This window comes from Pararge aegeria, chromosome 4, assembly GCF_905163445.1.
Source record: "Pararge aegeria chromosome 4, ilParAegt1.1, whole genome shotgun sequence".
NCBI lineage: Eukaryota > Metazoa > Arthropoda > Insecta > Lepidoptera > Nymphalidae > Pararge > Pararge aegeria.
This window is the reverse complement of record NC_053183.1, coordinates 17,666,094-17,692,814: the sequence shown is the minus strand read 5'-3', so window position 1 is coordinate 17,692,814 and position 26,721 is coordinate 17,666,094. Positions and strand designations below refer to the sequence as shown.

The 26,721-nt window shown below is 37.2% G+C and overlaps 1 protein-coding gene across 1 annotated transcript; it reads left to right on the top strand.

Annotated features, from left to right (window-relative positions):
* Positions 1–1,716: 1,716 nt before the first annotated feature.
* On the top strand, positions 1,717–26,721 carry LOC120637726 (PAX3- and PAX7-binding protein 1). The gene is made up of 16 exons (XM_039909690.1): positions 1,717–2,042; positions 3,772–3,908; positions 5,119–5,397; positions 7,277–7,427; positions 10,439–10,546; positions 12,544–12,688; positions 14,348–14,537; positions 16,246–16,369; positions 16,927–17,115; positions 18,320–18,495; positions 19,584–19,648; positions 21,048–21,232; positions 21,675–21,855; positions 22,398–22,531; positions 23,329–23,503; positions 23,748–26,721. Exons 1-16 carry the CDS (start codon positions 1,874–1,876, stop codon positions 23,800–23,802), a joined length of 2,463 nt encoding a protein of 820 aa, XP_039765624.1. The 5' UTR covers positions 1,717–1,873; the 3' UTR covers positions 23,803–26,721.

The following is a 26,721-nucleotide window of genomic DNA, read 5'->3' as shown; positions in this document are numbered from 1 at the left end:
TGCTAGACGTTCCCTTGGTGGTATAGCTTTTCTCCAATGAATATCTTGTTTTCTTAATTTTTCAGTAAGTTTGGATAAAAGTTCGAAACAATGTTTTGACATCCTAAAATACTCAAAAAACTTTATTTCATCATCTATCAGATGTTTATATAGAGTGGCGAACTCTCCTTCTCCTCTTTTCCTCCACGCTTCATGAACCCATTGCCTTCTTCTCACGTGAATTTCTTCATCTTCATCTAATATTAAAGCAATTGCTGCTGATTGTGATTTTGAATATCGAAACATTTTCACGTGAAACTGCTGTGGTACTAGGGAAAAATTACTGCACCTGTCGACACGGTCTTAAAGCAAAAGAAAGCAGTTTTAACGATATTAGTTCACATTTATAACCTTGCTATCTGTCAAGGTCAGTTTCCTAATTTATTTAAGAACTCTGTCGTTACACCCGTTTATAAAAATGGTGATTGTAAAAGTTGTTAGTAATAACCAACAACATATTTCACCAACGTTTTCTAAAATACTTGAAAAAATTATTAACTATAGGCTGGCAATTATCTAGAAGCAAACCGACTACTTTCACACCAATATGGTTTTCGTAAATCAAGATCTACGGCTGATGCGGTGATCGACTTGATTCTGGTAAGAACTGTATTGTAATTTTTCTAGACCTATCTAAAGCCTTTGACACCGTTTTTATACCACTACTATTGCTGAAATTAGAGTAGCTGGGCTTTAGAGGATTGCCATTAAGTTTGTTCAAAGATTACTAAGCAGGTAGGACTCAGTGTGTCAAAATTGGCGAATATACAAGTAACCCTTTTACTGTTACGTAGGCGTTCCGCAAGGATGCATTCTGGGTCCAATACTTTTTCCGGTATATATAAACCAGTTATGTAACATGAACTTGATAAATGGGAATGTTATTATCTTTGCGGATGACACTACACTACGCTTTGGTTTTGGCAACACTTGTGAAAGTGTTTTTGATTTTGTTCAAAAAGGATTTGACAAGGTGCAGACATACTTAAGGAGTAATCATGTAATGCTTATTAAACTAAATATCTAACATTCTCTATTTTGCGTTCCTCACAACCATCACAGGTTACTCATTTCATTCGAGATCACACTAATAGTTGTCACAATTCCAAAGAAACAAATGTGTCTGCCTGCGCACTGTTAGATAGTGAATAGGGCTGATAGCATAAAATATTTAGGTATCATTATAGATAATCATCTATCACTTGAACAGCATAATAATATCTTATCTAACAGAATTCGTAAACTCATTGAAAAATATTTGCCATCTAGCAGATAAAAGACTACTGAAAAGAGGATTTATGTCAATGTCTATTAACTTTTTGTATACGTGGGGTGGTTACATTTAATATGGTCAATATGTTTTTGATAAAACCAGAAAAAATCAAAATTGACTAAACTACTATATCAATCTCCGAGGGTATTAGGTTCTGAACCAGTGAATACAGCGACAAACCAGTCCCGACAAAATAAGATAATTTTAAATCTTCGACTTCGAGTTGACTATGGAATATTAGTATCGATAGCTGTAAGCTAACATTGATTTATTCTGTGATACCATGCTTGTCAGTTGTCAATTTTTCATATCCAAATCATATTAGGTAATCTGTAAAGTCATTAACCCAAAGAAGAAGAAGTAATCTGTGTTTGACATATTAGTGTATTATCTATGGTGTTTGATGTCCTTGATCCGAATTCTGAATTTATTCAATTCGCATTTTTTTATTTTTCTAATCCGTAAAGTTCAATTTAAAGTAAATATTATTGCATGAATGAGGACTTAATACAACCCTCGTTGCATATTTGTAAGGTCACAGTGAACTGTTCAAAGTAAACCATGTCTTTGTTTCGTAAACCTAAAAAGATTCAACGGCGTATGTTTTGTGGTGACGACGACGAAGAAGATGGAGGAGACCCCGAGCCGCCTCCACCGCCAGTCATAAGCCACAATAGGAAAGAAAATAAGCAAGTTAAAAGCACCACGCTTTTAAGCTTCGCTGATGAAGGTATGAGCGTGCCCAATGTTCAAAATTGTTCGGCCTGCAGCTGGCGTTTTTTTGTGACTGCGACCGTTATGAATTACACACACAATGTTTCTTTATTGCATATTTTAAGGTTCGAATATGAGTTAAGTATTCTTATTCTTATATTAAAAATTCAATAGTCTTTTAGGTATAACCTCCAAATGATTAATTCTAGAAAAATATCTAATATAAACCGATTCGACGATTTCAAGAAAAAAATTATTTAACTATGGCAGTGGCTTACCTCTGCCATAGTTTCATAAATTTTTTCTTTTAATTTCAGTGAATTTATTAAGCTATGCTACTTGCATACTAATTTTTTTTGTTATTTTGTCTTATTATAGTGGCATGAAATAACCTAGATAGCAAATTTCAAAGTCCTCTTCTGGGCTGGTTTCCACACTTAAAGCTTTCTTACATTTTGCCTCGATTCTATAAGGCCCTAAATGTCTGACTTGGGATCCTTTTTGTTTAAGTATCATTATTATATAATAGAAGCAGCTTGCTTGCTGATGCATCTAAATAATTCCTTGTGCTTTTGTCTTTTTGATGTTTGTCCAGTCTTCTTAAACTGATCCAATGATACTGCAGACCCTACATCTTCAGGCAAGGCCTTTCACATTGGTGTAACTCTATTGCTGATAAAGTGCTTCGGAGGATTAGATAATCCAACCATAGCCTCTTAGTGTAGGGTTACTCCTTTTTAAAAATATTTCCTCAAAATTTGAAATGTTTAATACTTATTCAGCTTTTTATGAGTTTCAATGAGATTGCTTCTTTTTCGCATACTTCTGAGGGGTCTGAGGTTTGCAAGCCTTTGCTCATAAGGAAGGTTTCTTAATTCACTTAGCAGTTTAGTGTTTTGTTGGCTCCTAGTTCAGTTTAATTTGTATATTGTTAACTAGGTGAGCATAATTTGGATTTTAACAACCTCTCTGGTGCAATGGTGAGCGCTGTGAATTCAAGTAGGTACCCAGCAAGGGTAATTTTGTAATTTATTAATTGTTATTTTCTTTGTATGTGCTATGTAAATATTTTTTATTACATACTCAAAAATGTTAAATTACATGAAAATTTGAGATCAGTTGGTGTATATTTTTGTGAATAACTTTGTTGCTAGCATGGAAATCTAAAGCCCTTTTCGTTCTGAGAGGAAACCAATCATGGGTTAGTTATGGGCCAGTAAGGGTTTGATAATCGTAAAAGTATAAATTAAATATTTAAATGGTTGTTGCATATAAAATCTATCGAAATTTGTGGCATGCATATTATCTCTTGATTGCACAGGCAGATGTCAATTAAAAAAATAATCCATAATGTTATTTGACGGAGCACAACTTTTAAACTTATTTGTAAAAAAGTTAAACCCTTTTTTAATAAGTCTACAATAAGTTGTGGTTAAGTCGTTTAAAAAATTATAATTTAATCTACAGTATATTATTCTACAAAAAAGGTGGGAAGATGACCTGCCAAAAGGATGGCGCAGATTAGCCAGAGACAGAGCACACTGGAGAATTCTAGAGGAGGCCTATGTCCAAGGACAGCCTAACTAAGCACGCTGGTGTTACAAAATAAATTTTTTAGGAATAAATATTACTTAATTAAATAATAGATTTAGTAACTAGTAGTGTATAAGCAAAAATGTATTTAGTCAGAGAATAAAGGCTATTTTAATTTTTAATTTTATTATTTTATATTATTTATGTTGCAGAAGAAGAAACAGAGGTGTTCCAGGTCAAGAAATCTTCACAGAGCAAGAAGTTAAGCAAACGCAGGGACAAGGAGAAACGCAGGGTACCAGATGGTGATAATAATAAATATGACAATCATAATGATGACATTGCTCTTGTAAGTTTTATATAACTTTGATTTCAATATACAACATGTTTTGAAATACTGCTATCCCGACGTTACAAACATTTAAATAAATATTTCTTAAGCATAGATCAACGGGTACATACCAAGATAATATTTTGAACTGTGTCGAAATATCGACAAATTCAAAATATTGACGTGGTATGTAACCTTGGATCTATGCTTAAGAAATGTTGATAAACCACGAAAATCTTAGTTTAAAATCTTTAATTTAAATAAATATGTATGTATGTTCACAAAAATATATCTTAATTTAAGAGAAAATGTGACTGCAATAATTTGAACATTAGAAGCAACAATAAACTTGCAGTGCGATATACTAGACTACATAAGTAATACATTTAAAAGAAATTGTATGCAATTTTACAATAAATTACCAGTTGATATATTGGATTGATGTCTCTGAAAAAAGTTCAAAGTTTGTATTAAACATAAGATTATAGAAAAGTCCTATTATAGTATTAAGGACTACGTCAACGATAAAAATGCTTGGGTATAAATTATTGCTCTAACTAGATTGCTTCTTTAATTAGTTTTTAAAGGACAATGTGAGATGGTGATAACAAAAAAAAAAAAACCCGCTAAGTTTGTTGTGGGCTTCTTAAACCAGCTAGCTAGCTCATAGCTTTAGTTTTAAGTTGACGAATTTATCTATCGCCATCAACTCACTCCTATGTCATATTTTACATGTAACGTACGTATTAAAAGTGCCATCTATGTGCCTATTTGAATAAAGAAATATTTGACTTTGACTTTGACTATGTTACTTTTTATCTTATGAAATGGAAATTTTGATGTTGCGTTGAAAAACCATAGACATCATTTGTTTAGCAAATGTATATAAAATGCTACACATACAAACTTAACTTTTTTCCCTGTTAACTCTGCCCATTTTTCCATAATGGCTGAACAGAGATAAATTCAGTCCAATTAATTTCTCAGTTTAGAATGTATTTGGTTGTTTCATTTCATTGACAAATAAACAGATTTTAAAATTAAATACTAAGCAAAGTGCCTCAATACTGAATATACCTACCTACATATCCAAAAATTAGTTTATTTTATTTTATGTGTATTTTTTGTCCAAATTGCAATAATTTTTGATATTATGAATATTTTCGATTTTCATAACCAATATTTCTTATCAATACAAGATTTTAACATGAATAAATAATATAAATAGGATCAACAAGCCGAGGATAAAGATACAGAAAATGAAAAACCGAAACCAAAGAAGAAAGTCAACCTGGAGGGGATGATATTGTCCGGTCGTGAGGCGCTGGCAGCGGGCGCGGGGGACTTGTCGGACAGCGGGGGGGAAGGGGGGGATAGAGAGGAAGATGATAATAGGGGGTTCCACCGGTACCGCGCGGAGTCCGTGCGCGCGGCGTTGGCCGTAGCTCACTCCGGGCTCATTCCCGACGCCGCGCTCATCCACGCGGCGCGCAAGACGCGACAGCAGGTATGAGAGGTGAGGGACTAGAGGATGGCTGTCACCGGAGCACTTAGCTTTGCCCGATTCACTTCAATATTTGGTCACAACAGCTCCAAGAACTACGGGGGGCAAGCCAGGTTTTGTCTAGTTACCACCGTTACCACTACCGACGAAGACGTGCCCCTAAGCGATATAAACAGATGTCGCATAGAAACCAATTAGGGGTATGTGCTTAATTGTCATACCCTTTACAGTTTAGTTCGTTAAAATTTTAGACTGCATCGTCACTTCCTATCCGGTAAGATTGCAGCGAAGGGCTAACTTATAGTGGAATTAAAGAAGGTCACGTTGGATATTAGGCCACGTTATTCCCGGATCTAGGGAGAACTTACCAGATTACCAGTCTCCTTCTTTTGATTTGCTTCGGTAATTGATCACGTTAGCTTGAGGATGAACCGGGTTACCTGCCCCCTTCAATTGATTTGCTTTCATATATGGTCATGTCAGCTTGAGTATAGATGAATTCTGTTCGGGTTACTAGCCAAAACTTTTGAGAGGGCATCAAACTCATGTTTGATATATTAGATTATATATCAAACAGCACAGCTAAACCAATGCAAAGGTTTGTGAATTTTCATATGTTTACAATAATGTGAAAAACCTTTTTAGCTTAAGTATCTATAAGGTATGAAATACGTGTTTGGTATTGGCAGAAGACTATAAAATTAATAAATATACTACGACAATTATACATACATCGCAATCTAGACTCAAAGTAAGCATAGCCAAAGTTACTAAGATACATAAATACTAATAATATACAGATATGGTCCCAGACTGAAAAATATTAATGTGCATCACACAAACATTCTCCAGTTGTGGAAATCGAACTCACAGCCTTGGGCTCAGTAAGCAGGGTCGCTGCCCATTGCGCCAATCGGCCGTCGACTATTATAGCGTTGTATTACCTAAGTGTTGATTTTTATTCAAAAGCATATGTACAAGACAACTTGTTTTGTTCAACAAGAACAGAACGAAGACGCAATAAATATATGAGACAAATGAAAGGTTTGATGACATGGTAGAACTAGCCTTCTTCAGTAGAAATTAATTTTAGTTTCAGTAACTTTTGTAAATTGGTCAAATTATAACATTTTTGATAACTATTGATTGAGACGGATATAAAATTTAATTTTCTCAAAAATGCTTGGAGATTTATTTCGAGAACTTTTAGCGAGATAAATTGAATTTACTGTACTGTCCAAATACATCGAGTAGCGGCCGGATTGTATGAGTTGAACATTAGTGCGTTGCGTCGACGCTGCGTTGTTTTCCGTATATTTAAAAAAAAATTATGCCAATTTAAGTCATTGTGTAAAGACTCGAACTGTGCGTGCATGTTTCCAGGTGTCATAAGCCGTAAATCATTTACCGTTCATTTACACGTTTTATATGATACACCGACCGTCACTGTCACTTTATTAGTTACGTGTCGCGTAGCGTAGGTACAATGCGTGTGTCGGTCTTTTATCTTCAATAGGGTTGTCAGAAGTAAACATTTTGAATGTTTTGAATTCGTTTGTGTGGAAAAATAAATATGCTTCTTTTAAAATATACTTATGCATCCTTCAATATTGTTTCCTTCAAAATTAATTCAATTCTGTTAAACGTTGTATATTCATAACATCACGCAGATTTGAACAAATCTTGATCTGTGAAATTTACAACCGTCTAACTACAACGATTCTTGTGAGATAGACAGACGGATGGACAGCAGAGTCTTAGTAATAGGGTCCCGTTTTACACTTAGGGTACAAAACCCTGTAAACCACAAAATGTAAAAGCCAATGCCAGATACCAAACACATACCACAGACACATTTTCCAGCAAACCGTCCGATTTACAGGCTCGCGAGCTTGGCGACTTCGTGCCGATAAACAACGAGAACGCCGCGGGCTCGCGGATGATGCGCGACGACGACATCGACGACGACGACGACGACGAAGACGGTAGGATAGAGGTGCGGGGCCTGGAGCTGCCGAGCGATAAGCCTAAGCGTAAGTTCGTTTCTTACTTCTAACAATAGGAAAAACATTGGATAGAAGCAGCCGTTATATTTTGCCGAGCTCCGCGAACACTCCGCGAATCTGTATGGTGTAATTTATAATTTCTTCAATCTTTATACTCCACACAAAACAGATCTTCGACAATATACGCACATTTCGCTCCAAAACCGGAGCATCCTCACATTGAATAATTGTTAAGATTCATTGTCAGCTTTTCCTGAGGATCGGTGTTATGAGAACCGTGGCTTAATGCTCGCACAGGTTGCCGGTGCTAGGTAAGGCTGGCAAACGTGAAGTCGCTATCGCGCATCAAATTATATCGTCATAGCAAAAAGGACCAATGTCACTCGTTTTAGAGTCGCACATTCTGTGCTGCAGATTTTTATTTTATGCACTTCCTAACATAAGCAATTGGGGTTTTGAAACAAAAAAATTTTTGATTTTTTTTATGTATTTTAAAACTTTGTTATTAATAATATTGATATTTGATGTAAAATACTTAAAAAAAAAATTTTTTCAATAAATTATAAACAATTAAAAATTGATCAAATTTAAAAAAAAATCACGTGACTATAAACGCGCCATGATTGGTCACCATAGTTGTGACGTCATAATGTTGTAGCTATTTAATAACAGTACGGCGTTTACGGCTTATACGTGACTAGACAATAATATTGACTAGACAATAATATTAGTGAAAACTAACATTATGACGTCACACGCGCTCGGGTTTGTTCAGAAGCTGTCGGCGCGTCTTCGGTACTGGATTCAAAAATTAATTTTTATTTTGAAATAACTTTTGAATTATTGCGAAAAAAAAATAAAAAAAAATAGTTTTGTTATAAAACTTATATATGATCATTCCAAAAATCACAAAAAAAAAAAATTTTCAAAAGCCCAATTGCGACCGATTTGAGCTTTAAGTAATATCTATTTCATTCTTACGCTACGATATTCGTAACCGATTACAAATGCGTGCGCACTAATCTCATACTATGGGTACGGGTTCTGAAATTTTCATTTTCAATTAATATACAAAGTGTAAAGTGTAAATGGAAACCGAAATATTACTTCACAGGCTTTGGAGTTACATAATTAACCGAACCTTACTGATCTGCGAAAACGGAATGCTAATAGCTTTTGAGTAAACAACTGCCATTGTTTTTACTGAAAGAAATCAGACACAGAGACTCCTGTCACTATATTAGGTACGCGTCGCGTAGCGTAAGTACTATGCGCGTGTCGGGCTTTTATCTTTAATTGGGTTGTCACAATTAAAACCTTAAATTGTTTTGAATTAGTTTGTATGGAGAAATAACTAACTACTTATGCATCATTCGATATTATTTCCTTCATAATTAATTCAATTGTGTTGTATATTAGTAACATATATCACGCAGTATATTAATAACATATATCACGCAGATTTGCACAAACCTTGATCTGTGAAATTTACAACTGTCTAACTATAACGATTGAGGGATAGACAGATGGACGGACAGCGGAGTCTTAGTAATATTATGCTTGCTGATGATTTAATATTATTTAAATCGCGTATCAGTATTACGTTATTCGGTTACACGTTGTATTTGTCGGCCGAGTGGCGCAGTGGGTAGCGACCCTGCTTTCTGAGTCCAAGGTCGTGGGTTCGATTCCCACAACTGGAAAATGTTTGTGTGATGAACATGAATGTTTTTCAGTGTCTGGGTGTTAATCTGTATATTATAAGTATTTATTTGTATTATATTCATAAAAAAATATTTCGTTTTAATTATATCAGCTCTCTTAGTACCCATAACACAAGTTACGCTTACTTTGGGGCTAGGTGGCGATGTGTGTATTGTCGTAGTGTATTTATTTATTTATTTATATGTTCTTATTCTTCTTCTGCTTGCGGCTCAGGTTCGCCTGGTCCCTGGTGTCACGTGGACCGGTTACGATCCATTGTGATGCCGCTATCTAGAACCCAGCTAGCATTGGTCGCCGCCAAGAACAGCAGCACTTTCCTTGCTGGAAGAAATTTAGCATCTTCTGGTTGTATTATATACTTCCCCAAAAGAGTGCAGCGTTTATGCATCAACGAGAGATCATTTTTTGACATAATCTTCGGAACTCTAACATGCCTATTCCCTTATGTTTTATTTGGGATTTGACAATATTGTATATATTTACGTATTATTTATATTAATTATATAGGTATATATTAATTATCATCAGTATCTATATATTTTATTTTATGTTTATTATATGTATATGTTATATATTGACGGCCGATTGGTGCAGTTTTCAGCAACCCTGCTTTCTATGCCCAGGGCCGTGGGTTCGATTCCCACAACTGGAAAATGTTTGTGTGATGAGCATGAATGTTTGTCAGTGTCTGGGTGTTTATATAGATATATATATATATATTCCAAGTATTTATGTATATTATTCATAAAAATATTCATCAGTCGTCTTAGTACCCATAACACAAGCTACGCTTACTTTGGGGCTAAATGGCGGTGTGTATATTGCCGTAGTATATTTATTTATTTATTTATTATTATATATGTATATATAGGTATATATAGGTATATATAGGTTTATATGCATGTTTATTTAAATGCACTTCTTGAGCTGTGTTTAACGCCTTTGGTTGCCTGGAAGAGATCGCTATGTAGCGATAAGGCCGCAAAATTGTATAATTTTGTTAAATTTATATTTATAATTTTGCTTTATGTTTATGTGGTGTACAATAAAAGTGTATTCATTCATTCATTCTATAATGAAACAAGTGAACGTCGCTAACAGACTCAAACCTATTTAATAGAAAAAACCATATGACAAGTCATTGTACCACAGATAATACACAATACAATAGACAACTAGAATAGTATAATTTTTACATTAAACAATAGATAGCGTTACTAGGTGCTAAATAGAAATACGTCTATTATTTTGATACATCATAACAACACATTCAACGAGGTTGTATATGTTACTGACGATACGTATTCATTTAGGTGGTAGTGCGGCCGCGGTGCTGGCTGACGTGGAAATAAACAGCGAAACTGAGGAATGGGAAGAGCAGCAGATGCAGAAGGCCATGTTATCTATTCCAGATATTACAGGTAACACAGCACGGCCAGCATGGGCAAGAGACAATTATATCCCCGGGGAAAGAATGAAAATGTATCTTCTCCCACAGCTGTATCAACCCTCAGGGCACTGGAGCACAATTAGAAATAATATCCAAATAATAAATGTCTCATAATAAACGGGGTTAAACTTCAAGTATTCCGTGTTCCTGTGCTTTTGAAAAAACTAAAAAAACTCCTGCTAGCTGGAGGTTTCATTTAGGAGATTATATTTCCTTATTTTACGCTTAACAAATTCAGTTTAAATCGGAGTTCAAATCCAGAACATAGCATACCTGACATCTGCGTTCTCGTTCGGTATCGGGTCCCGCTGAGTGCAGGGACATCACAACAGCCAATGGCGTTCACTAAATACAAATACATAAGCACTGCCTGTCCTGGTTTTTTATAAGCGTAGGAGGAGGTATCTTCCATTTTATACCATTTTTCTTCTCCATACCTGGCATTGGGCAGGAGACCTATTGTTCACAGGGAAAAGGCAATCGTGGGAGAACCATATTGGAGTTTACTCCTTAAGAATCGATTTTCATATATAAGGCGCCCGGTATGAGAAAAATGTGAGGAGTAAAATCTACTAATGAATGACCTCGTTACGTTTTCGCTTTGCGACGTTGCATGCCCGGCAACCGTGATGCGCAAACATGCAACATCGCTTTCGTTTAATTAACTTTTTTTTTTCTATTTAAGTTACCAAGGAAACCGAATAATATCTAGATGAAGAAACAAACACAAATGTATAGGACAGAGTGAGATAGAAAACATAATACATTGTTTTACCTATTCTAGTTACCATGGAAACTAAATAATAAACATTACATTTATCCTAATAGTTCAGATACTCTACATCCACCTCAATCTCTCGTAGGCTACTTTTAATAAGTTTTTCCCCTTTCATATGGTATTAATCTTTATTCAGTTAAATAAACACTTTTTGTGTATGTTTCAACAATCGTACTTAAGGAGTAAACTTCAGTCGTGCGTCGGAGCTGACACACACTTTTTTTATACAGTCTCTGAATGGGGCGCACGGGTGGAAATAATATCCAAGTAATTTAGATGTGATGTCAAATGGTGATAAACATATCGCTGTTGCTCTGCTTTGGCAGGTGAACAAATAGGTGTTATCCCTGGTCAGTGTATAAAATTAATGTCACCAAGAGGGCTAGTATGGGCAGGGGAAATTTTCCTCCAACGGGGGTAGATAATATACGTGTTATATTAAACAGGGGTAAACTTCTCCTATTCCCTCTTTTTGTAAATTTTATCCAGTCAGTAAATAATGGAATAAATACATATTTATTCAGATATGAAAGATATAACAGAATACAAGATCCTACCTAGGGTACAATATCAGTCGAATCAGAGGACATATATAATCAGGGCATATACATTTATATCTCCTGCCTTTGCTGGTCAAAAACATAGTGTACACCACTGACAATGACTGTAGACATAGCCGGCGTTCGCAGGCTATATCTACAAACACAGTCGTATAACGTCGAGTTCTTTAATATTTTTAATTAACATTGTGAGATGGTGATAACAAAAAAAAAACACGTGGGCAGCGACCCTGCTTTCTGAGTCCAAGGCTGTGGGTTCGATTCCCACAACTGGACAATGTTTGTGTGATGAACATGAATGTTTTTCATTTTCATCGGGGTGTTTATCTATATATTATAAGTATTTATGTATATTATTCATAGAATTCATTCATCAGTTATCTTAGTACCCATAACACAAGCTACGCTTACTTTGGGACTAGATGGCGATGTGTGTATTGTCAGAATATATTTATTTATTTATTTATTTAGTTATCGCCATGAACTCACTTCTATGTTACATTTGACATGTAATGTACGCATCAAAAGTGCCATATATGTGCCTATTTGAATATAACTTGAATATTATTATAATTGAAAGGAAATATTTGACTTTGACTTTATTTAGTTCGATGATGGAATGATTTGCAGGGAACGGGGTGGAGTTGAATCCGTTCGCAGTGGCGCCCCCGCCCCCGGAGCTGGGTGACACCCCCAAACACCTGCGGCCCCTGCACGCGCCCGGACAACCGCCGCCCGCCACTGCCGAAGAGCTAGTGAACGCTTTGCAGCAGAGGTACCCGCCTATCCCACGTTATATCTATCTATATATTCCATATAAAACGTGCGAATGAAAACCGAAATTCATAATACTTCACAGGCTGAGGTACATTGTGTACTGTCTCTGAGACTTATCTGTGTACAAGAAACGGTTATAGTTTTTGAGTAAACCACTGCCATAGTTTTTCAGTAAAGACTATGGCTAAGGTTAAGCAATATGGCTTAAGGTAAGGCGTTAGATGTACATTGTGTACCATCTTTGAGACTTATCTGTGAAACCGAAAACCTAATTATTTTTGAATAAACCAATTCCATCGTTTTTACTGAAAGAAATCACATACAGCCCTAACATCACATGCGAAATTAAAATCGTGTGACTCCTGTCACTTTATAAGGTACACTTCGCGTAGCGTCGTACTATGCACGTGTCGGTCTTTTATCTTCAATTCTTATACTCTACTACGATCAATAACTTGTGGCATTTAGTCCAGAAGTGGACTTTTACAGGCTGTTTGTTGATTATGAATAGCATATATTTCTTATATTTTGTCTGGATTTTGTGGGAGGCTTCGGTCGTGGCTAGTTACCACCCTACCGACAAAGACTTGCCGCTTAGCGATTTAGCGTTCCGGTACGATGTTGCGTAGAAACATTAGGGGCATGGGTTTAATTTAACTGCCATACTCCCTAAGCAAGTTAGCCCGCTATCATCTTAGACATCAACACTCACCATCAGGTGAGATTGGAGTCAATGGCTAACTTGCACTAAAAAAATATACTAAACTTCTAACTAGCCGAAATAAGGCAGGCATAATGGGTAGGGCAGGGGACCCCGTACTCCTCAGCCCCGCACCGAATACTTATTGCCGAATTGTTTCCACTACGCCGCTTCCCACGACGCCGCTCTCCGCTCTGATATTAGTGCTATGACGCCGCGTGGTAACACCCATACAATCGTTCCCACGAATCTCCGCCTAGCCTCTGCGGTAGTCACTGTGGACCGTTATAATAAATAAATAAATATACTACGACAATACACACATCGCCATCTAGCCCCAAAGTAAGCGTAGCTTGTGTTATGGGTACTGAGATAGCTGATGAATATTTTATGAATATAATACACACAGTGGCGTGCACTCCATACATGCACAGAAGCAATGCATACCCTGACATTGGTATTTAATTCGTATACGATGAGAATTTGTGCTGTTTTATGCAATTTTCCTGGTGTATGCATACCCTGGTAAGAAACCCAGTGCACGCCACTGAATACACATAAATACATATAATATACAGATAAACACCCAGACACTGAAAAACTTTCATGTTCATCACACAAACATTTTCCAGTTGTGGGAATCGAACCCACGGCCTTGGACTCAGAAAGCAGGGTCGCTGCCTACTGCGCCACTCGGCCTTCAAATGGCCGGCCGTTATAAACTATTGATGATGATGACGATGAATGAATGAATGAATGAATACCCTTTTATTGTACACCAAAGAAACAAAAAGTAGTTACAAAGATATAAATACAATCAAGAGAGTACAATTTGGTGGCCTTATCGCTACATAGCGATTTCTTCCAGGCAACCAATGGCGTAAAAGGAAAAAACGTAGAAAAGAGGTAGGTGGTGCAATAAATAAGATAATGAATAAGAGATGATGTAATTTCCAGGTTAATAGAGCTACAGACGGAGCGCCAAGACACTATGAACGAACGCGAGGCTCTCAAGGAGCGGTTGTTGAACGCGACGCGGATAAGGGATTCGCGAAAAGCACGTTGCGCGGAGCTGGACGCGGCGTACCGGCGCGCGCAGGCCGCCCGAGGGTACATCACCGACCTTGTCGAGTGCTTGGATGAAAAGGTCAGTGTTTTGTTTGTCTCTTTTAACTATATATTTTAAAACAAATTACCAAATGAAATCTTTGACATGTCTCTCAATAAGTTCAAAATTTATATAAAACGTTAGCTTACAGAAAAATCCTATTATAATATTAAGGATTATTTAAACGATAAAATAGCTTGGGTGTGAATTGCTCTAGCTTCATAGCTTAATTTAAATTTACGAGAAGATGGTGATGACAAAAAAAATAAATTTACCCGGCTAAGTCTGTTGTGGGCTCTTCTTAGACCAGGGCGCGTTTGGAACCCTCGTAGCTTTAGATTAAAGTTGGCGAACGAAGTTATCACCATCCCGTTACAATTATGTAAACAAATATGTATGAACGCTTCATAAGTGCCTGTAATAGGCCTACATGAATAAAGAAATTTTCAATTTGAATTTTGAAATTTAACGACCTGCCTAGCGCAGTAGTTTCATAAGTTTATTTATTTATTAACTCATCAAACATTATATACATCGCAGTTTAACGGTGTAAGTAGTAGTAGCATCTAATTAAGCTTAATTGGATCAAGCGCTCAGGCCGCGATTGCCAGAGAGTCGCAGGTTCAAATCCTGTCGGTTCCGAAAATTTTTATATGTATTTTAAATTTATAAAATCCATGATATATAATAGGAATGAAGCTTAATTAGCTACAATCCGCGAAAAGCAGGAGAATCTGTATGGTGTAATTAATAGACTCTTCAATCCTTATACTCCACACCAAACAGATCCCTACAATGCAGGGTCCACGCAGTTTTCGCTCCGACACCACCATCATCCTCAGGAGATGTTGACTTTTCGCGGAGTGTAGCAAATTAATCTTTATTCTCATAATTTAAGCATAAACTCATAAGTTTTCCGCACACCCAAGCCGATGATAAAATTTTGATTGGTTAATATAGTAGGTATATGTATTTACATTCAGCTTAATGCTGCAAAATCATTTCTTGTTGCATATAACAATTTGTCCAGAAGAGAGGTGTGAGGTTCCATTTAAAATTTAAGAATTTTCTCTAATTTGATCTGGTGATAGACTTTCGACGGGATTATTTTATCCAATTTGGTTGGCAGTATTCTTTAACGTTCAGATATTATTGAAAGTTGATGTCTGTTGAAATGTGATAAATAACTGCGTCAGTATTCCGACGTTATGTCACTAATTATGTTTATTAATTATACCCGCTAATATTTACATAAAAGGACTGAGAAAAACTTAACTCCCAGTTAAAAAATAGTTAAGGGACGCTGAACAATGAATCGCTTAGCGGTACGTCGGTGCGGTGCGTAACTAGCCACGGCCGAAGCCTCCCACCAGACCAAACCAGAGAGAGGATTGAGAAATTATAAATTCCCAAATTGTATATAAATTCCTAAATTGTATATAAATTCCTAAATTATAAATTCCAAAATTATGTGGATTTTATAGTATCAGTTTCTTAAATAATATTAATAATAAAAAAAAAAACTACGACGCCCCAAAGTAAGTGTTATGGGTACTAAGATGACTGATGGATATTTTTATGAAGAAATATGATACATAAATACTTATAACATACAGATAAATACCCAGATCTGAAAAACGTTCGTGTTCATCACACAAACATTAATCAAACTCACAGCATTGGACTCAGAAAGCAGGGACACTGCCCACTGCGCCAAACGGGTGTCTGATTTCGCATTTGGCCACAGATGCCGCAACTGGAGGCGTTGGAAGCGCGAGCTCTGGCGCTACATAGACGTCGCTGTGAGTTCCTCGTGGAAAGGCGACGCGCCGACGTACGCGATCAAGCCCAGGATGTGCTTGCTATGGCAGGTCTGTACGCTATACCGAATAATGTAAGCAGAACTACAACCCGCGCTATTAAAGAATAGTTTACAATAGGCTAACGTCGTGCTGACTCATTCTACCGCATATTGTGCGAAAGAGATAGCGTGACTTCGGTCTGCTTTCAGGAATCAATTCTTAACGGCGCGGGTTACGAAGGGTTTGGCATTTTATATATCTGTTAAAATGATTCCAACAAACAATTCCAGTTTACTAGCAGCTTACTGTACTAGATTTGCATAAGAAAATATAATTTTTTTTTTTTTTTTTTAATATTATCAATATTTTTGGGCATTATTTATAATTTTAATACATCGATATGTTGATATAAAACATCAGGCACGTATCAAAAAACATACAAAGTACGATATTTTCTTTTAACTTCTGACTTTAACCGCTCGAATTAAAGAGTTAAGTAAAAAGACAATAAATTTTCTAGCAATCCAAATATGCTTTAGAAAATTTCTACGATATAATATCTATGTCTATCTGATTATTTATTTAAATTCGATAATTATCTTCTTTTATTTCTTTTGTAACTCCAGCCCGTGCCGGTGCTGCTAAACCAGTTGACTCAGAAGAGAAGAGACAACGCGCCGCAGAAAGAGAAGGAAGGAGACGGGCGAGGAGATTGAAGCGCGAGGCGGCCGGAACCGCGTCCGCACATCGCGACGGTGACTCCAGTGATGATGAACTGCCCCCCGCGCAGTTGCACCACGCACTACAGGAGACAGGTAACTATCCACCAGCGTGAGAGTAAGAGAGAAGGAAGATAGAAGGTCGAAAGATTTAGAGACTTACAAGAAATGTTGGATAGAACAGGCAATACTTTGCGGAAATCTATATTAAGAAAATTAACTTTAATTTGCTATAGCAAAACGTCAGGAGAATCTGTATGGTGTAATTTATAATTTCTTCAATCCTTATACTCCACACCAAACAGATCTTGTGTAATGTAATGTAGTGTATTAATTTATTATAGAAAAAACTAAGTTTCCTATGTAAGTGACTTAGGTCTTTTTATGGGAATAAATGTCTTTAAACCTAAACCTAAATGTTAATATTGGAAAAGAGCAACTGCTGAGTTTGTTGCCGGCTTCTTGTCGTTAGAATCTTCCTTCCGAACTGGCTGTAGAGTCACTACAAACAGACGTCAGGTCTACGTTTCAAAAGTGCTTATATTAGGCCTACTTGAAATAAATGAATTTCGAATTTTGAAACAAAAAGACGAGATTGAAACAGTGTTTAGAATTATTCCGGACTTGTTGCACCACGCGCTGCAGTAGAAACGTAACGTTGCAACAGGTCAGAAAGAGAAGTAAGATATGTTATATACTGTAACAGCAGAAGAAGATAAAAAAATCCGTGCAAGCAGATAAAATAGCCGAACATCTCAGTAATGAAAAATGGCCTTCTGCGTAGTTGCGTTACTTATAACTCGAGATATGTAACATTCATTAGTGGTGATAGCCCAGTGCGTAAGGCTTCGGTTTTCTATAATATATTGCGGGGGAAACGAGTTTGATTCCCGGCACGCAACGCTAACTTTTATGAATTATTTACATTTTTTATTACATGCGTGAAGAAAAACATCATTGAGATAAGATCTTCTCAAGGGTGTTTATTTATTAGCTTTTCAAACAGTACTATTAGACATAAAAGTAAAAGGTGTGAAGTCTAACATTCCGCACTTGGCTCACTCATTTAAATGGAGACCCGTGCCCTGTAGTGTGTCGATAATGTGTTGATAATGTCACGATGAATACAGCTGCTTGCCAGCTACCCATACTCACCTTTACCCGATTACCATTCCTGGTTTTCCCATTATCCTGGCAATTCTTGGTATGGTGATCTGATAAAGGTACTTTGGCAAAGGTGATACTACAATGATGATGATGATGATATGATGATGATGAAACTTAAGTTTGTTTATTGCAGAAGCGATCCGTGCGTTATCCGGCCGGTTGTTTTCCGATGCGTTGGCCGCGTGGCGAGACGTGCGCGGAGTTTGCGCCCGTATGGCCCGCCTGCGTCGCCGCCAGCCAACGCTGTACAACGACGCGTACGTGGCTGAATGTCTGCCCAAGCTGATAGCGCCTTACGTGCGACACCAGGTATGTTCCAACTCGTATTTAAGTATATTTGGTATGTTAAAATATGTATTACAGTGGAATATTTATAACTCGAATGTCAAGGGAAATGCAAAAAAAATCGAGTTAACGAGTTTTCGACTTAACAAGAACTTCGAGATACACTTAACTGCTGAAATTTCGAACAGAGAGAACAGCAAAAAAAATGTGCGAGCCGTCATGTGACGCCTGGCAGATGTGAAACATTGAAATTACGAAGCGCTTTGCATCTTTGTTTCTGATTCGCATTCCGCAAGCTCTTGAATGAGCTTCGATTTTCCCTAGTACCTAGAATATGAGTACCTTCAAATCAAAAGTGAATAGGCATCTTCTAGGCAAGCGCTCTCCACCTGAGGCTGCATCATCTCTTACCATAAGGTGTAATTGCATTTAAGCGCTCGTCTATAAACATAAAAATACAATCTGAGGCGCAGGTGTTTTGCTGTAAATACTCCGGCAACTAAACCCTTCAGACCTTCCCCAGACGAACCCTGTCACAAAAAGCTCTACCAATAATGTAAATGATTAGGTCGTCCAATAAATAATACACGATCTAATGAGAAGATGCAAATTCAGAAAGATAACTTTTAATTGCAAAACTGTCGTAATTTTTCCTTGGATTATCGCAATAATTAATGAGATAGTTCTTTATTATCCTACAACGTAATATACAACGTGTAACAGAATTACGAAATAATATTGAAGGATGCATAAGTATTGTTCAAAAGGTACACCCTGTAAAAATATGAAACCAAAAGAAGCATATTTATTTTTCCATACAAACGAATTCAAAAAGATAAAAGACCGACACGCGCATAGTACCAAGGCTACGGGACGAGTACCTAATAAAGTGACAGGAGTCATATGATCTTAATTTTTCATATGATGTTAGGGTTGTATCTCATTACTTTCAGTAAAAACTATGGCAGTGGTTTAATTAAAAAATATTAGGTTTTCGGTGTCACAGATAAGTCTCAGCGACACAGAACATAATGTACCTCTACAGCCTCTGAAGTATTATTTCGGTTTTCATTTACACATTGCATAATATGGATATTTAACTTTTGTTACAGTTAATATTATGGAATCCGCTGGCGGATGAACACAACGAGGACTATGAGAAGATGGACTGGTACAAGTGAGCATTATTTTATTTTTTACTTCAAGTAAGATTTTTTTGCGTTTTGGGCACATAGCTCTGAGAACCAATGGACGTTGGGGTCTTGAGGTGCTGGAAAAGCGAGGTTGACCGACGAAATCAGGCGAGTCGCTGGGAGCCGCTGAGGGCAACCGGCCCAAGACCGTGGATTGTGGAACTTTATACAAAAGACCTATGTCCAGCTGTGGACGTCAATTGGTTAAATTGATGAAGCGTTTGATTTATGGAGGGTAGAGGTAAGGAGGATCATCTGTGTATATGAAAAAGTGTCTTAAAAATGTATTAAATTAGGATGGCGCCACATTTGCATCAAGGTAACGCTTAAAAGAAGCGCCAAACCAAATATTGTTAGAGTAGGCTTGAAAAATAAACAAGGATGTAAGGTTATATTTACCACAATATTTTGTACAACGTAAGTTGTTGAAATTCTCAATAATTAACTACTTTAGTCGATAATGACATTAAATTTTTTAACTCGGCATACTTCAATTCATCTACGATTGCTACATTCATACCATACCCTGTGCATCCACCAGCGCCATTGTGGAGGATTTTTGAACTGTTATTTAGCGCATATGACTGAACACTTTTTCAACTTTTCTCCCATATAAGATGACTCTCCTTACCTCTACCCTCCATAGTTTGATTGCGATCTAACCTGTAGAACAATTTAACTTGCGTTGTTCTTCGGGTTTAAACTGGTTTTTTTTTCATAAGATTACTAACTAGGATTTAAAACATTGTTTCTTTTTTCGTTAACATTGACTAAATTTCTACTTTTAATTTAGTCTTCAGAAGTTGTCTAAAGTGTTTTGGTATCGAAAGAAAATTTCGGTGAACTCTGAATCCTGATATAATTTTATTGCATATACTATTAATGTAAGGCGGTTTCACGCACTTATGAAAGTAATAAAAATAGCCAAAAACGCTTCCCCATTAAAAAGTTCATTCTGTATCTAAGATGATAGGAAACACCTTGGTGGAATAGCCTTCGACATACTAGTGTTTCGTGCTAGAAACGTGGATACAAATGACGCCAAGACCGAATTGCGACTTAGGTGCAAATAAACTGTCAACAAATTTTAGCTCGGATAACAAGCTTTATAAAGAAACTTATAATGTTTGTTATTGGGATGGGAGCCCCTTTAAATGCTTATTTTATTCTGATTTTTAGTGGTTGTTATATGAGCAATAGAAATCCGTTATCTGTGAAAACTTCAACTGTCTAACTATCACGGTTCATAAGATTCAGCCTAGTGACAGACGGACAGACAGACAGACGGATGGACGGCGGAGTATTAGTAATAGAGTCCCGTTTTACTCTTTGGGTACGGAACCCTAGAAACATTTTCCAACTTGTTTTTTTTTTTTTTGCCAGATGCCTGATGATGTACGGCGTCAGGTCGGAGAAGATAGACAGCGATTCTGACGAGTCCTCATCGTCGGAATCGATGGACGCCGGTGAGGCCCGAGGGACGCTGACGGAGGACTCGGTGCGGGAAGACCTCGACCTCATGCTGGTGCCTACGATTATTGATAAGGTTGTGTTGCCGAAAGTAACTGGTGAGTCCGGCTTGTGGCAAATATATCCATTTTCATAACGTCCCTTTGTTAACCCACCACTTAAATAGAACCCGTCTTCGTTCAAGGGGTCATTTAAAATCAAATCACTGCTATTCATTTCGCGCTCGCTTCGTTCGGCCTAGTACTTAGTGCAGTACTTGGCCGAACGAAGCGAGCGCCATTCAAGAAAGTTGTGCAAGAAAGAGTTTAAAAAAGAATTGCTCGCTCGCAATCGAGGAGATGTTACATGTTACATGTTAATAAATATCAATCTCCATACCGTCAAAAAAAAAATATAAGCCTAATATCACTCGCTTAGAGTCGCGATAAGAAATAGCTTTCAGTCCATACTTGACGAACTAGTGCAACCAAACATATCACAAGAAGTACTGAGTTTTAACGATTAAGTTGATAGTAAATGTAAATGTTTTCGTTTTTGCAGAAATTGTTGAGAATGCGTGGGATCCGATCAGCGTGCGCGCCTGCGTACGACTGCGTCGGTTGCTAGTGCGCGCGTGCGAACTGCCCGAGAGCACGGCACTCCCTCGGCTCGCGACCGCTTCCCGAGCCAGGCTCGCGCAAGCTCTGAACGCGGATGTGTTCCTACCTGCCTTACCGCCCCAGTAAGTAAACCAATACTAAGATATTTACTACCACCACCATCCCGTTTGGAGGGCCCTAAAGACCAGCAGTGGACTTTTATAGGCTATAGTTGTTTTTGAAGATCATTAATCTATTCACTTTTTTAGCATTGATTAGGTTTTTTAGAAATTATACTATGTCCGGGATGCAAGTTATCTGTATGCAAATTATCGGTTTAGCTGTGAAGTTAGTGTAGCTGACACTTTTTTCCTTTCCTTTTTTCTTTATCTCCAGTATGCCATTAACATTTATGGCATATTTTCTTTATTATTTTTTTTTTGTAAAAAATATTTTTTTTAAATTTAATTTCAATACACCATGCAAGTAAGATCCATTTTACTCAGATGATAAAATATTTAGATGATAAAATATTTCCATACTCGAAAACGACTCTTCCATCGCTAGCGAACAAATCTTTCGCTAAGACTAAAGATTCGGTCACGGTTTCCAATGGATTCAGTTGCGGTTACGGTACTCCGCAAAATCCCTAGTTTATTTGAGCGTTTAACTTGCTATGTTCAAGGTTACTGGAGGGACCGGGTGGTGCGTTCTGGCGCCGCTGTTTGGGGAGTGGAGTACGGCTGTTGCGGGCCGCGCTCGCATTGTCGGCGCCGCCGCCCGCACTGCACGCTAACTCGCTCGTACTCTCGCTGATCGGTAAGTGCGCCCGTTACTATTATCATCTACTACACAAGCTAATAACTGTAATAGCATAGTAAATATATAAGCTAGAGCAGTATGAAAAATAAACTTGATTAGTAAAATAATCACCGACACTACACGCGATCTACCTACCCTACAGTAACTACTTTTTTATTTGGTGTACAATAAAACTGTGTTATTTTTCTTATTTTATGTGTTAAACAATTAAATACCACGTGCTCCAATGGTGAAGGAAGACATCGTGAGGAAACCTGCATGCTTGAAAGTTACTCCTTAACGTTTTCAAAGACGCGCGAGTGTGTTTACCGATGCGCACTTTGCCAGCGTGGTGGACGACGGCCTAAACCCTTCTCATTCTGAGGGTAGACCCATGCCCTGCAGTGGGCCGGTGATCAGATTTATAATGATGATAACACGCGCCCTGTGAATTTGCTTTGGTCTGATCGATGACGTTGACGAGAACGATGTGATGACGGGTAACTGGTACCTACCTAAATTTTTTTCTAGCTTTTAGAGACTTCATACAACAGAATTGGCACCAACATCTCTCGCGTTTCTACCTTCTCTTCTGAAATCGATCAGAGAAACTTTCTTTCTCCTTTATTGTTCAACGTATAAGAACACAAATATTAAGCTAGGTGTATTCCGAATCAAACTTTATAAATTCTCGAACTTTGTGCGCAGAATTCGATATTCGGTATCGGCTACGCTTGCAGCTAACTTCTGTGACGACATAAAGTTTGAATCGAAGTATAATAAATTAATAAATATTTTATTTTGATCCCTTGCAGAGACGCTTTGTTGCGCTGCGGGCGCCGCCCCCGGGCCGCAGATCGCGGGCGCTGCGTCCGCGCTCGCGGACACGTTGCCGCGTACGGGCGAGTTGCGGGCGCGTGCGCTCCGCCGACTGGCGGCACTGGCGCAGCTCGCACTCACCAGGCTACACTCTGACAACCCGCTCCACTTGTAAGTTCGGAGATTATCGATGCACGAAAAGTGAAACGAGCGAGCGATTTGCACGAGGCTAGACTACTGTCAGCGAAAAGGAATATTTAATGAAAACAAAACTTGACTGAGTGAAAATACTCAAAAGAGTGAGTTTGGTCGCTTTTTGTGACAGAACTTGTCAGCGGAAGTACTACCACCATGCTTTTTTCTACCACTAAGTGTTCAGTGAAATAAATCAATTTGCGTTTTGCTTTGCTTGCAGGAAAGGCCTGGAGCAGGCGAGGAACGTGTTAGCTGAGGCGAAGGCGGTTGAATGACAACACGTAGACGCAGCTGTCAGTTTTACTGTTATTACGTTTTAAGTTGTCATAAAAAATTAAACATAGAAAATTCAATCACTCACTCCAATAAGTCGGTCGTTGTGTCCGAATTAGGAATACGCCGCGTACGCACCGCGTATACATCGGGTATACACCGCGTCACGTGAACAACTATTGAGATACTAACGAGAACGTTTTGAACAACTATTTAGATAACCATAAGTCTAAGTTAAAAAAAAACAGTCTGAAAAGGCGCATTAATTGACTAGACGCATTTAAAAGTAAAAATACATAAATACTGTGGTCGTAATAGGAGGAAGAATCAATCGTTAAACCATTAAGTTCTGCTCCGCTTGCGTGTATTTTGGGAAGTTGTATATATACTGCTTTAAACCGGTGGAGTTAACCGAAGTTTTAAACAAAACGTTAAAAACAATCGTGCCAATGATCAAATTCGCGTTAAACGTTCACTGCGCTATAACCGATAACAACTCGCATCATCTCCACAGTAAATCCATCCACGATTCATACATTTTTGTGAAAAAAATTTGAAATGTTCAGTTAATGTAAGAAAAGTAAAAAATTTATAAAAAATTATTGGTCAAACAAACGAAACCGATGCCATAACCAAAATGGTCTGTAACCAGGGTTAAAGATTGAAATCCACTATTCAAAAGCGCTAACGCTTTTACTCGAAGAGCAACGCCCTTGAATCTAAGAAATAACGAATGTATACTTTACTCATAGGTCCAATAAACATATAACACATATCTGTATGAAGTTATTGCCAATAGAATATTTAAGTGTGATATTGAACGTAAATAGGCCGTAAGTTACGTAAATAATTATAAAACAATCGACTTCGTCTATGATGGAATTACATTAAAAATGAAGTTTCGCGTGATTGAGTGCATATTTTCCTCCTCAAACATAAAAGTGCCTTAATATCCTGTATTTATGTACTCTTACAAGAACGTGAAAGCTCTTAACGGCAATAAATTGGATCGCATAGTTAGAATTTAGTTAAATTAGCGTTTATCAATGTTATAATATTTAATAATATTTAACAGTAAATAAATTCTTCTAATGGAGATCAGACATACTAGTAAAATGCGTAAATACTACGCTAAAGTTGGTGTACTTGAATTATATCCGTTTTTTAGCTGTATACTTTAAAAACACAACACAGTTTTACAGTTTATTTGCAAACATTGACGTCCTTAATTGAAAGATCAAAAATAAAACTAAAATATAGTTCGAAAATAAAACTTATCACAGCGGATCTAATCGTTGTTCTAAGAGTACAAATATATAGCTGAATAGCCTTTGAACACTATATCGGTTTTACTAAAATGAGAGCTTTATATAAAGTCCAGTCATCGTATGCTACTGGCACAAAAAACCTTCGAAAACTATAACGAATATACAGAAATGAGAGTTTTATGTCATAACATCCACTCAACGCTTGCTATTGGCATAAAATGTGGTAAAGTGCGCTGATGTGTGTGTCGATATGGTGAGCAAAGGTCAAAATAAAGCTACGCTTGACCAATGATCTGTCAAAAGCCTTGACAATGTTGAATGTTCGGTCCAACACCAAAATTAGGCCATACTGGTCTTGTCTGAGATTGGCGCGTTCAAACATATACAGGAATAAATTCAGCGTTATAATGTATGTAAGTATAGATTCTGCCTAGCAAAGTACTTGGTCATAATTTAAATAATATTAATGCCGGAAACTGTTAGGAAGTTTGACTTATCAAATTGCTGTTTTTCTGCGGACCATAATATTTGTATGCCAATGCGAATGTGAGTGTGAATTCGAAGTTTTTTTTATGATCATCACGATGCATTCTAAAAGAGACCGCGCTTGCTTTAAATTTCATAAAAACCGGTTATAATACGCAGTTAACTGAAAGGTGTCACTGTCCACAATGATACCAAGCTGTATACGGTGCGTTGAATGACACGGTGATTAGATTAGAAAAATGATGCATACTTTTATCTCCCGTTAAATTTTTTGATGATGGTTCGATCCCCGGCAGAGGGGCAAATTGGGAATTTAAAATTTCTGAATTTTTGCTGGCCTGGTATGGTGCGAGACTTCGGCCGTGGCTAGGTATGGAAAAATCATCCGATCAGTTGTATGGATTTAATTTAACTGCCATGCATTTAATATAACAGGTTAGCCGTTAGCCCGTTACCATCTTAGTCTGCATAAAATTTAAAAAAAATGCTCGTTTTCCATGGCATAGACTAAAGGTTAACTAAAGGTTAGTGCCTTTCATACTAAAATAGTGGTATAGGTTTTGAATTTTCGTATTAAGGTTAGACTTTGACTTGTATTATTTCAGTATCAGAACTTTCCCTACCTAAAACCTACTAATATCATAAATGCGAATTTGGTTTGACCTTTTACGCAGCAACGGAATGATGTTTTTGCATAGATATGATTAAAAGAGCCGGAGAGTTGAGCAAAGACATTTTGTTATTCCGGGATGAAAAACGCTGAATGTTTCTCAAGAAAAACCTCAGTATAAAAATAAGTAAATTAGAAAAATGCTAGAGTACTTTAAAAAATAAAGTGTTCATTTACGTTTGATACCTAAAAAAAAATATCTGGACGTACCGTTTGTCTGTTAGCACTCAGAGTCATTCATATTGCTACTTCTACTAAATCAAAATGTTTTCTAGAAACTGTTAGAGACGAAGCACGCTAAAGCTTAGTCAAAGTATATAAAGTAAAAAATCTTGCATGGCATATTGACCCCTATCTCTATAATGCAATGCACTAATTTCTATCAAATGCATTTTTCTGGTTGAGGCTTCGGTTCTGCGCTAGCGTGCCCCGACCCTAAAACAATACTTACAGATCCATAATTACAAAGTTATCAAATAAATGATGTGGAAATTTAA